Source organism: Aquila chrysaetos, chromosome 6 (assembly GCF_900496995.4).
Source record: "Aquila chrysaetos chrysaetos chromosome 6, bAquChr1.4, whole genome shotgun sequence".
Classification (NCBI taxonomy): Eukaryota; Metazoa; Chordata; class Aves; order Accipitriformes; family Accipitridae; genus Aquila; species Aquila chrysaetos.
Window position 1 is genome coordinate 47,663,557 of NC_044009.1, and position 12,599 is coordinate 47,676,155.

Sequence of the window (12,599 nt, forward strand, 5' to 3'; positions counted from 1 at the left end):
CATTGACTTAGGAAACAATTTTCTTCTAGCATATTTTTTCTCCTCAGTAGTCTACAAAGGCAGCTGGGTAATTTTTGCAGTTTCTCTGTGAGAAAATACTTATCCTTTAATCCTTAAATCACAACAATTGAGTATAACTTCATGTCAAAAGCAGCCAATAAAAGTACAAAATAGGGATTAGCAAGAGTATTTTTGTATTAAAATTACTAGAGTTGGAAAGAAGTGGCACATAATCTCAGTACCTTCACAAGCACTGCAGCAAGCTGAAGAGGATTTGTTCTGTTTCATTTGAAGACTGATAGCGTAAGTTACAAGGGAGAAAATCTATTATTCTAACAGGGAGGATTTCACAATACTCATAATCCATAACTGTACATAAATTTAATTGAAAGTTCATTCTTTTTTGTCTGATATCTTTTTAATCATCAATGTTATACAATACTTCTGCTTCAACTAGCAAAGCACATGGGAAGGAAAGTTAAACCGATCATTTTGGTCATAAATTAGGACGCTAGTACAGCTGCAGCAATTGCTTTCATTTCTGAATATTAAAACAAATGACTACTCTTGTTTAACCTTGAGGCACAAGATTCTCATCGTTTATATTGTGATATAATTCACATGAGTGAGTATAAGGTTCTGATAGAACAAGAAATAATTCCTCTTCATTCCCTCCCCAAAGTGCTCACGCTGGTTGGATGGCCACATTTGCAGCATGGAGTCCATGAAGTCCTGGACTCAGTTTGCGTATTCGAGAGGAAAAAGAAAAACACCAACCCCATCCTCTGATATACAGCTCGCTTTTGAAAGAAGCGTGTATTAGTTTCAGATCCTGATACTTGAGATATTTCTTAAATCTTGCCTGGAGTTGTATATGACAGGTATGAATCACAGTAAATGGCAACTACTGTTTATGCTTCCCTTTTTAAAACATACACAAATTTATTGGTTAATGTTTATATAAGCACGATGTGAGTGTGTCTGATTTACTGTACCAATACCTACAGCTGTAGACTATCTGTTCTACTCAACAGCGTTTAAAAGACCTTCGGGTTGTACAACGTATATCCCATTATCCCATTAACGACAAGGAGCAGCTTTGGGCAATAGCAGAAATGTTAGTTTATTTATATGCAGAATGATTTTTTTTTTTTTCTCTCAACCACTTTTACAGCTTCATCAAGTTATAGAAGAGTCAATAGCTGACTTGGTGACTCTGACAGACTAAGTAACACTTTGTACATACTCATTGCTAGAGAAAGAAAAATATTGGGTTTATTTTTGTGACCTTTAGATTCGGAGAACTGGCTAAAATCAATTTATAGTTCAAAGAGATTGGATGATACCTACGCTAAGCAGTAAAATTGCTTCTGCTTTGATAGTATGCATCCAAGTATAACACCAGAGTAACAGTCATTGATTTGGATACAGAATGGGGAGTGAAGGTGGGTTTGTCAAGTGCAGGAGGTTGGGGGAACAAATTGACGGGTTTCAAGCCAGCCTGTCTTGAATACTTAAGAAAAAGATTTAGAAGAAAACCTAGGAATCTGACCTAGTAACTACTGTTATTAAGGAATAAACATGAGTTCTTTTGGCAAATCACTCTGTGCAGTAAAAAGGGGACAACCATTCAGACTGTCCCTAGAGAACCATACATTGAATTATGAGAATTTCATTGAAAGAGAGCAGGATTGGATGACTGATGAGTGGTTGCTATGCTATTGCCACTTTCTGCCTGAGGTCAGGACCCAGCTTTTCTTTTATCACAGCAGAAGACCTCTTCTAATGATCAGTCCTCCGAGATTAATGGGACCAGCTGAGTTTCAGAGCTCCCTAAGGAAGATTATTGCTCAGCCTACGAAGGATACTGTTGAAATGCTTTAATTATCTGTTGCCTTTAGTTGTTGGTATAGTTGTTCCTGCATGACACTTTGTTTATCATCATCTTCACAGGTCACCTTGGACAACAGATCCCTTGCAGCAAAAGAATTAGGAAAGAAGGAAAACAGAGTGATACTGGCATGTGTCATGTTCTGATCTTACTGAGAAGGAAACATGTTTTGAAATCCTATGCCGGTGCTGTGGCAGAAATACAGATGTGGTGATTCATACCGTCTAGTAAGTCCTGTTGTGAAGAATTCTCCCTAGTGGCAAATGAGGTGGTTAATCTATTGAATTTTGACTCATAGAGCCAGGTGTTCCTGAAATAAGACCTGCTAGGTGCTCATCAGATAAGAATGAAAGAAAGCAGCCTTCAGTGTTTGATGATAAAGTACATTGTATTGTAATGCCATACTAGTTCATATTTTTCTTACAGCCTTTGTATGCAAAACCTTTTTAAAATTCTAAAAATTAGACAGTACCTGGTCTGAGGACTTTGGTACAGATTCGACCATTTCCAAAAAACCCTGCTGGACATCGGCCGCAGACATATCCAATGTAAGGGGGTTTCCGATCAAAACATAACACTCCAGGAAAACATGGCCTGTTGGCACAGGTAGTAATATGTGACAGTGGTGCTGCATGGCCTGAAAAAGAAGGGAGTTCAAGCCTGTTTATTTTTAATTTCTCAAATCAAATGGCTATGTAAAATTAAGCAGTAACTGCCTGAGCCCAGCTAAAGCTTTATAACTGCTTTTATTCTTCTAAAGTCTAATTAATGCAGAATGTTCCCAAACCTTGAGCCAAACATGAGAATGTCCTGTAGGCACAGTGTAACAGAACAGCTGTTTCTCATTAAAGCAAGATTTATTAGTCCTCTAATTACATGTTTTCAAGTTTATTACTCAAAGTTGTTTGGCATTTATCATGGATAATATAGAAACTGTAATTTTCATCATAAGTGAAAAATTAACTGAGTGAGAAACCGTATTATTTGACATCCTTTTGGTGTTTTATAATTGGAAGGTAATCATCAAACTGCACAGCACATGTACCCTACCTTTAAAAATACACTGTCAAGTACATATGTTTCTGATCTAGAAATCATCCTTAATGTGTCAAACCTTGTATGATAGGAGACTACTTTAATTATCTTAGAACTACGTGCAAAATTTAACACTCTGGTAGTATATAATATTTTATCACTTATGATGTCACTGAATAGCAAGTGTATATGAACTGCCCGTGAAGTATTTAATAGTGTCAAGACAGAACAGATGATGAATAAAATCTTAATGATGGTTGTAGATCTTTTTTTAATTGCCTCTGGTGAGGTCTCCATCATGATTCTCAAGTATTTTCAGCATTATTCTTGCACCTTCCCTACAGCATTATGATGGATACCTGTAAGAGGCAACTTCTGGTTAGGTGTTGGCTGGCCTGGTACACATATAAAAAAAGAAGGTGAGAAAAAAATAATCTTGTCTTTTACATATGTCCCTACACAATAGATATGCCGAGTCTCAATTTTTCTGCTCCCTGCTTTCACTAGAAAATCAACTAAACGTGCAGCACTCATTCGAACAGGGCCACGTAAGCATCGTGCAGGTGCACACCCATGTCAGAGTGCTGTAGTGCTCTGCCTCCGGGAAAAGCAACTGCCACAGTCAAGTTCATACTTCAAGAGTCGAGGTTTGCTTATGCTCAAAACTCAGTCTTAATTCAGTGACTGTCAATCAAATACTGAAATAAAACATCAGTGTCACTTGGCTATGGCAAGCTGGCATAAGCTGTCATTCTTATCATCTTGCTTCCCATTGATCACCAAGATTTGGAGTGATTTTGTTCTACCTCAGAAGCGATGCGATTTCTAGTTAAGCCTGACCACTCTGATTGCTATTGCTGTAATGTCTCCCTTCCACGTAAAATTGCTTAGCAGCAATCCACAGTCTGATGTATTAAGGGTTTTTTTATTTTTAACATAGAAAGATATTTCTATGATGTATTATAAACAGCTAGTTTATGTTTACTGTTAAGATGCTAAAAATGTATGATTTCTGAATATGTAAACTGCAGCAAATGAAAAAGCCTTCATACCCTTGTATACCTACCATGTCGATCACTTATGTTAAAATTCTTAATTACAGGAGAATCCTTTGCCTCTAAGGGTTGCAGTGGCTGCTCAACCTCGGTCTTGTTCAAATCACCTTTAGCATTGCCTTTTTCAATGCTTAAAGCTTTTGTAATGTCAGCAGCAAGCACAGCTGTGAAAAGAAAGCATGGAGACAAGGAAACAAGGTGTTAGAGCTTAGCTGTGATTGATGATAAAAGGCAACAGTAACAACAAATCAGATAACCTGACATAAGTTTATTCTGGAAGCCAACCATCAAGCAAATAAAGGCAAATCAGGTGAGTCAGCTACTGACACGCAGCAAAGCTTCAACACAAATATGGAAAAAATTACTATGCCCAAACTCACTGAACTTTGCTTATCTGGGAGACATATTTAATATGCACAGTGATCTTTTATTGAGCTAAGGGCACTAAGAAGGCCTCAGGTCCCCATGTATTAGACAGCACTGTTACTTGGATGAAGATGCTACGCTACACACTGGGACCTGTGCTCTGTCTGATTCCCATCTCTCCTTGAAAGCTTCTGTCTGAAACTATGTTGTGCATGTTTTTTGGATTCGGTTAGCTCAGCTACAAACTTTGTACATGTCAAAATACCTGTACAAAGTATACATGGATGAAAAGAGGAAAATTGATTGGTGGAGACTAAAAAAATATTGATTCTGCATTATGTTAAGGTAACTTCTTGAACAGATTAGGGATTGTAAAGTCTATGTGGATAATGTTGCAAGTTAAACAACTATTGCCCTGGGTCTCTTGGATATTCTGTACTCTTAATATTAAGCCTGGGACTATGACTCTTTATATATATTAAAGAATGCAATGAGCTACAGCCCACTCCAAGAGCTATAAAGTTTTCTCCTCCTTCCTCCCAGAAGCCTTTATACTTGCTTAAGCAAGGGAAGTATGAGTAGGTATGTTAAGTCTGTATATCAGAACCACAAAGAATGATTTCTAATCTATTCTGGGTGGACAAGGAAGCCCTCAGGTTTATTCCTTCTAATAAATTTGCATTTCAGAAATAAAGAAATCTTTCTGTAATTAAAAAAATGCAAAGGAAGAAATTACTTTTCTGATGTGTTTAAAAAAGGGGCATTATTTTGTATATCCTTCCTTCATTGGTCAAATTAACTACAAAAACATGCATTAGTGAAACAGATGCAAAATCACTTTGAAATAACCAATGTGGCCAAATAATACAGCAAAAAAACCATTCTGTACAGACATTTGGCAATATGATTGAAGGGTTATTTGGTAAATCTGGCAAAGGCAGTCCTTCTGGTGCCAGGATCCTGCAGTTACAACTGAGTCTTTTTACATCGGATTTTTTTTTTCATTTTGGTAGTCAATATGAGGAAAAGTTAACATCTGCACAGTTAATGTCTGCATCTTTTGCTTCTCAGATTTCTTTGGAAATGCCAACAAACAAATGCAAAACACTTCAAGTGTTGATTTCTCTCCTTCTGGCCAACAAAATGTTATTTTCGGGGAAGACATATGTATATGACTGAAACAAGCAGAGCATGAGTGGGTCGCATCCCATGCACTGGGCAGGTCTCAGCAGAATACAAAGTCACTGTAGTTTCCCTACTAAAGAGTCTGTTGCCCCCAAAGCAAATACTGAGCTGGTGTAAAATTGTTCCTGGCCATTTCCTTCACTAGTCGGGACCTGTGGCATGACTTTATGCCAAGCATGAGCTCAGCAGCTGTGGACTGTGTCCTCTAATGAAAGCACACCTTGGAAAAAGAGGTGAAAGCATGTGAAGGACTTGCACCTAGATCTTCCTCTTGCTCTGCACCCTGCTTACACAGCATTCGCCCAAACCAAAAGTAATCCCGGGGGTGTTCCCCTAGTACTTGTTAATGGATGGTATATTTAGGAGTGAAATAGTGGAGAACATGGGGAACGTCCTTGGCAAGTTATCTAGCTGGCATCTGGAAAATACCCTTTTGTATGCTACGGTGTTAATCTTAACCTAAATGAAACTAAACTGCAGTGAAAAATAGCAGAGACCAATTTGCAATTATCCATATTAATATAACATGACAATAGTCTGCTTTGTATATTTAAAGGTCCGTACTCAAAGTGAGTGGCAAAGTACTCAGTTAAGGATAATAGTAGTAGAATTGAACCCATTTTCCCCCATCTATTAAAACAATTCATGCAAAACACTTACATCTGCAAGTTTTACCATTTCCCTCCATCCCACTGGGGCAAATTCCACATGCATATGATCCAAAGGTATTCATACAAGACACTCCAGGAAAACAAAGACTCTCTTCACATTCATTCCTGTCTTCCTGACAAGTAAGCCCTGTGGCAAAACAAAGAGGAGGTTAATAATCAGGAAAGATTCCCTGTTTATTCCTCAGCTCAAATGTTGAAGTAGACTAAGGCTTACTTCTCAGCTGTAAACTCATTACAGGGTACGTCACTCATGTTAGAGCCAAATTCCCCACTGTCTCACTTAAACCTGCTTTTATCACACTGTTTATTACTGTCGTTATTGGCACCAGAAGTGCTGAACTTGAAACTACTGCTCGTAGAAAACTGTGCATGTTAAATAAATTATTTCCCTTGCCTTTCACATCTTTGCTGCTGCTTTTGTTGTCTTGTTTACATGAGATCTTTGTCATATACTGAAGAAGCCAATGAATGTCACCATTTTGGCTTTAGGATATGATGACCTGTGGACTGATCTATTGTTTCTATGTGAACCTCACATAACTAATAGCTTATTGGGAACCAGCCTGATAGAGTCTGGCTGAAGGTAAACCTTACGAAATAATGAGATTTTTAAAAAACCCATTTTTTTCTATTTAAAATTAAAATTTGAAGAAACATTCTGAAAATGTCTCTGAGCCACAGTGCTGGCGTACAGAAGATAAGGTGCTATAGGATCTGAACCCAAAACAATGTGTCTTGACTATTGCTGATTTTGGAAACAGGGTTTTAAAAATCCCTTGAAGCAATCGATATTCAAATTCACAACTCTGGATGGTTTAACGGATACCTATAGGGGAAGGTGACCCAAAAGTTAAAATTACTATCTGAACAGCAAATGATGCAGAGTAATCACATATAATGTTGTTAAAAACTCCCTCGGGCTTCAGGTGTGCATGCTGCTGTCTCTGTGCTCTTGAGAAAACTTGCTTGGCTGTTGCTGGTTACTAGAATATGCAGCCCTGAGAGCAGGTAGTAAACGAGCCCATATCACTTCTATTAAGGCATGCCCTTTGTCCCTTGTAGGAATACCCAAGGAGACTGGGACACCTTCTGGAGACTCCAGGTACCTGCTTCAAGACATACCACAAGGTACAGAAAGGCTTGTTCCATATCAGATATCCAGTTTTATCATGAAAAAAGATCTAAGGATAAAAGAATTTTTTTTTTTTTTTTCAAAAAAGAAATTTGTCACAGTGGAATGAATTAGAGGATGATAAAAACAGAGCATTATTATTCATCTCCTACAACATAATCTCTCATTGCTTCAGCATTTCAGATAGCTTCCACTACTCCTTTCAAGTTAAAATAGCATCTCCATGTAAAAAACTCAAATTGAAGTCTCTATTGATTGAGCTGCCTAAAAAAGCTAGTGACATCACCTTCTCATGCCTGCTTTGTCTTGTGGAAAAAAAAAAGAACTGCAGTGCAAAAGCCACATCCCTTTTCTGGTGCCATCTCAAGCTAAGGTGTTCTGGTTTTGTGTGCTTCTTGCTTCTTTCATTTAAGTTAGACATCACATAGTATTGCAGGGCTTAACTTACTTTTTTCCCTCCCCTGTTTATTTTGGATTCCTATTTCTATTGTACGATTGTATTAGCACATTTGTAGCATAAGGCTGCTTTTCTCTGAGACTGCTTTCTGGTGATGTGTTGGGAAATTATTAGACATCACATTATGGAAAATATTGAATGAGTTACCCTCTGATTAGATTAGTAATTATTTCCTTTCTCTGAGTATCATATAAAGACTAAAATGATACCATAGACAATGAAAGTAGGAAAGAAGTTCCCAGTTTCAGTAACAACAGCCACTTTTCCCTCAGTCCCCTCCTCTCCCTCCTACATACTCTATTTTTGCTGCAAAGGGCTGGCTTTAAAATCGCAAAGATGAGAGAATTACAAAAAGCAAAGGAACACCATAAGTAGCAAGCTAAATTTTAAAATTCAGTCACTTGACTGATTTTTGTAACGTAAAGGTGAACTATGCAAGCACTTCTTTTCACTCAGAGAGATTTGATTTTAAACAGTATCTGATCAATTTGGACATAATGATAATCCAGCGGAGTCCAAGGACAAATGTTTGCAAAGTCTGAAACTTGGCTGAAGGTTGCTGAAGAAGCAGCAGAAATGGACAGAAAGCTGTCTATACCAAGAAGCATCAATTATTCTGTTTGCACGACCTCCAGTGCACTGCAACAAAAGGGAGTCTCAATTCTCTTGGCACTGCTACAGTACAAATAAAAATAATAGGAATAAAAGATCTTCAGGTTGCAAGGTTGAAACATCTGTTTCTGTGCCAGCTCTATTTCTCCATCCCTGCATGGCAAATTGGCTGAGAAGATAAAGTCCTTTTATGCCTTGAGAGGAGCTGACTACCTACAGATGCAGAGAAAGACTTTTTGACTGTGTTCACATTAAGTTGACTCTAAAGGAACAGGCAATCTGATTTAGGAACTCTATGGTTATTACAAACCATGAACAAATCTTGAGGTTTTCTTCAGTTTCCTGAAAAGTAAAATGAAATTACAGTTCCATCTTCCTCCCCGCCCCCCAGTTTTGAATTAATCACTGGTATATGGGGAAAGAAAGAATAGTTTTGTGATTGAGATACAGTTTTCAAGTGTGAGTTCTGTTCTCAGGTAGGTGATGTTCTTGCTTTCAGTAGCCAAAAGAAGATACAACAGGAATTCTTGTTATCTTGTCAACAATGTCGAAGAAAAATGAATGAGCTTTGAACACTCAATGAGATAAATGCGTATAAGTCTCTGCAGAAATTTAAAGTAGTAATAATTCTGAGTCATCCTTCTCTCAGGTTTTCCAGTGGCTTCTCTCCCTGCCTTGTTCCCATTCCTACGTTATACCCTTACATTGCCTGAGACACACCAACGCACCTGAATTGCTGCCACTTTGCACCACACTCTGCTCCCTGTGTTGCTGCTTCTCTTGCAGTGGTGTTTGGGAAGCTCTCAAAAGAGTTAACTTTTTGTTTCTACTACCTGTTCACTATCATTTGTAAAGATTTGACGATGAAGTGGTGCTGTCACTTGAGCAGTATAGCATTGCCTTCTCATTAGATTATTGATGGTTTTCTGGGGAATTGAGACATAAACACAGCATCAAGGATGAGCTTTTATTGTTGTCACAGAACCTGCCCTGAAGTAAAATCATCTACTTCCCAGCTGGCTTTCAGCTCCACTTGCTTATAATTTTTCACCTGCTATTAAAACTTTGAGATGTATTCCTATTTCATTCAATCATATCTTCTTTTTTTTTTTTTTTTTCTCTTGTTGCTTGTGTTTTAGCATTTTGAGCCAGGGGAGAACAGCAAAACTAATGCATTTTTATTTAATCTGCAAGAATTAAGGGTTCAGGAAAACCTAGTGTTTCTCTGGCCATCAAGGTGTCCTGTGCCCTTATCTCTACAGTCAGCTGTATGTTGCTTTCAAGTGTCGTATTTTGAAGTGTTGGATATGTAATTCTTTGTGCAAGAATGAGAAGCACATTTCAGAATACGCTCCATGTGAATTTATAAACAATGCATTGTAATTATGGCAGACTATTTTATGTGGAATAATAGAGCTTGATTTCACTCCATCTATGTGCAATACCGCATAAAGTGAGAAGGGCAGCAGTGTGAAACTGGCGAAGATCAAACAGGAGCAGATCCACTGAAGTTATTAACTCATGGAATTATATCGCTTTTTATTCATTTAATCCACCTCCTTACAGGCAATGAATAATTGTTCTCACTGTGTATCTCCAGTGTTTAACCAAATACAGCCTAAAAGGTCCCCAAATTTCCCTGTGCTCATAGGAATGTTATTTCCAGGGGGAGTTAAGACATTCTGCATTTGTTTGTTTGGTTTGGGGATTTTTATATTTTGATCAAACTTTCACTTTCTAACTTTATTCTCCGTGCTTAGGCTTGTGTGTTCTTGCATCAGTGGAGTCTCTGGTGGCACAAACACTTTGCATAGCAGCAGGCTTTGGCTATTTGATAGCATTACCTGGAGTCAATACCGTCTAGGTGTCACAGATATTCTAGGTCATTTTTCTGAACTTCCACTTCTGAATTATTTTTATTTTTCATTTCTGCTGGAATTTTATAGTTAATGAAATCTGGACTTGCAGTCCCACATGACCAAAACAAAGAAGGTTTCATGAACTGCTGAAAGGCAGAAAGGGTACCTTGCTGCCTGCATGAGCCCATTGAGGGTAAAATCTGTTCATTGCTCTTGTTTAAAACTGAGTTTCTTCTATATATGCACACTATAAGCAGTAATAGCTATGTGCATTTGATGTTATTTCTACTTGATTTTGCAAACCTATAGCACTGCACAGCAGCCAACATTATGGGTCTTATGAATTCATTCATGCTTCCATATGTGAACAGAATAGGGTTTTTGACAGGTTCAAGGACTGAAATCTGAGATCAGCTTAAGGTGGTTTTTTTCTTACTCTGCTTTTGAAACGGTTCTGATCCGAGAGATGTTCTAACACAGTTTCAGTTAGCACCTTTCACTTGTGGGAGGCTAATTTGACTCTGACAAGAATGGACAGTAACACGATGTCTTGACTTTCCAGTCAAGACAGTGACCTGGGTGAGTGGGTGTTATTCTAACTGGCCCTTTGCAAAGCTAAGGAAGAACCAGGCTTAGAAATCATATTCAAGTCCTGCATGTTCAAATTTGCCTTGTACCTCCTGAAGAACTAAACTAGAAGTGAAAAGAAAACAGCTTCCATGAAACTCCAGGAGAAGGCATGTTCAGGCCAATGTGAAAACGTGTTATGTTGGAAGCGAGCGGTGTTAGGAGCAGCTGGAGCGTGGGTCCCAGCTTGGAGGAGGTGGTAGGCACTCTGTGAGACCCAACAGTGACTCAGCTCAGCCAAACTCCAGAAGCTTAACACAGCAGCGAGTCTCACGGCTGGCTCTGCCGGTTCCAGCCTGCAGAGCACAGGGGAGTCGTCTGCGTGCTGTCACAAGTGCTTTTTCACGTGTCTGAATCATTCACAGACGTTCCCAGTGCAGTGAAGCTGACTATAAATTGCATGATAGGTACACACACGTTCTCTCCTCGTCTGTGTTATGTTAGATGCTTCTCTCTCTCCTCGCATTTCAGATCTTTACTCCAATCCCATTTGCGCTGCATGTCTTGCATCCACCTCTTTGGCCTCACTGCATTTTGTTCTCCAACTCTTCCTCTTTGTGCTTTTCACTCTGCTTTCCTAAAAGAATCTTTCTTTGGTGCAGTGATCATTCCTCTTCCTTTCATCTCTTAAAATCATATTGTGGCCAGCCCTGAACAGTTTAAAAGGTTAGATTTTGTTCCATCAGCATGTCTGACAACCAAATGGGCTTGTGGTTTTCTAATGTTTAAATTTAATGAAGTGTCAAGTGGGACTAAAGGACAATTTATTTTTGCCTGTTTTCCATATCTACTTCTCCTTCCCAGACCTAGAAAAATCATTAATTCCTAGTTCTTTTGTTGGCTTAATTTAGTCAAATCCTGTGGAGTGCAAAAGGGTCCTGGATCTTTGCCTTTTCTTGCTTCCACTCAGTCTTATCTTAGCTCTTCTCATGGATGGACAAATCCATGGCAAATAAGCAGGTGGGAACTGACATCAGGGAGGTTCACAGCCTCCTTGAGTGATCATTTCAGGACCACAGAGCTTTAGGTAATTTTTCCTTCCTTGAGCGTGGGTAATTAGATAGCTGGTTTTGCACATTTTCTATCTGCCTAAAGCTAAGTCATGGGAGCAGAAGAGGCGGCTTATGTAGTCCACTTGACAGATGCTTGTGGTCATGCTGCACTCAAAAAATCCTGTAGCGCAATATAGCTCTAGTTAAATCAGAGATGGAAACAGTGCGGTGTTACCTCCCAAACCAGGGGGACATTTACAAAAGTAGCTATCCACACTGTCCACGCACGTTCCGCTGCCGCAGGGGTTTGATTTGCAGTCATTAATATCTTCCTGGCAAAATTCTCCATCAAATCCATTTGGACATAAGCACAGGTATTCACCAAGGCCCGGAGGGAATTTAATATTGGTAACACATGTTCCACCATTGAGGCAGCTGCAGGGCTTCACTCCAACCTGAGGAAGGCAAATGGGAGTCATAGTAAGATTCCTCTGAATAATCACAGCTGAGAGGTATATTGCTACCCTTAGGAAGGGACAGGTTTGCAGTGCAAACATGTTATCTAGTATGAAAACTTATTTCTAACTGATTTGCTTTGTCTAGATAGATGGTCTCATACTCAGCATACTTATTTATTTAACTGAAAGCCTGACTTTAAAGGGATTTTTTTTTTTTTTTTTCATCATTTAGGGCCACATTCTAACTTCTTATAAAAAA

The 12,599-nt window shown here is 38.7% G+C and overlaps 1 protein-coding gene and 1 long non-coding RNA gene across 2 annotated transcripts in view; one reads left to right on the forward strand and one right to left on the reverse strand.

The window, feature by feature from the left end:
- Positions 1-7,434, forward strand: part of LOC115343180 — a 39,734-nt gene extending 32,300 nt beyond the window's left edge. Inside the window, exons 2-4 of the long non-coding RNA XR_003924018.1 lie at positions 1,954-2,118; positions 4,029-4,291; positions 7,266-7,434. This is a non-coding gene — a long non-coding RNA (uncharacterized LOC115343180). The remainder of the gene's footprint in view (positions 1-1,953; positions 2,119-4,028; positions 4,292-7,265) is intronic.
- The window catches only part of LOC115343179 (von Willebrand factor D and EGF domain-containing protein-like), a 190,295-nt gene that overhangs the window by 62,653 nt on the left and 115,043 nt on the right, over positions 1-12,599 (reverse strand). Inside the window, exons 17-20 of the mRNA XM_030018811.1 lie at positions 12,118-12,337; positions 6,193-6,330; positions 3,993-4,145; positions 2,364-2,528 (exon numbers count right to left, since the gene is read on the reverse strand). Of these exons, the coding sequence (XP_029874671.1) occupies positions 2,364-2,528; positions 3,993-4,145; positions 6,193-6,330; positions 12,118-12,337 (676 nt within the window). The remainder of the gene's footprint in view (positions 1-2,363; positions 2,529-3,992; positions 4,146-6,192; positions 6,331-12,117; positions 12,338-12,599) is intronic.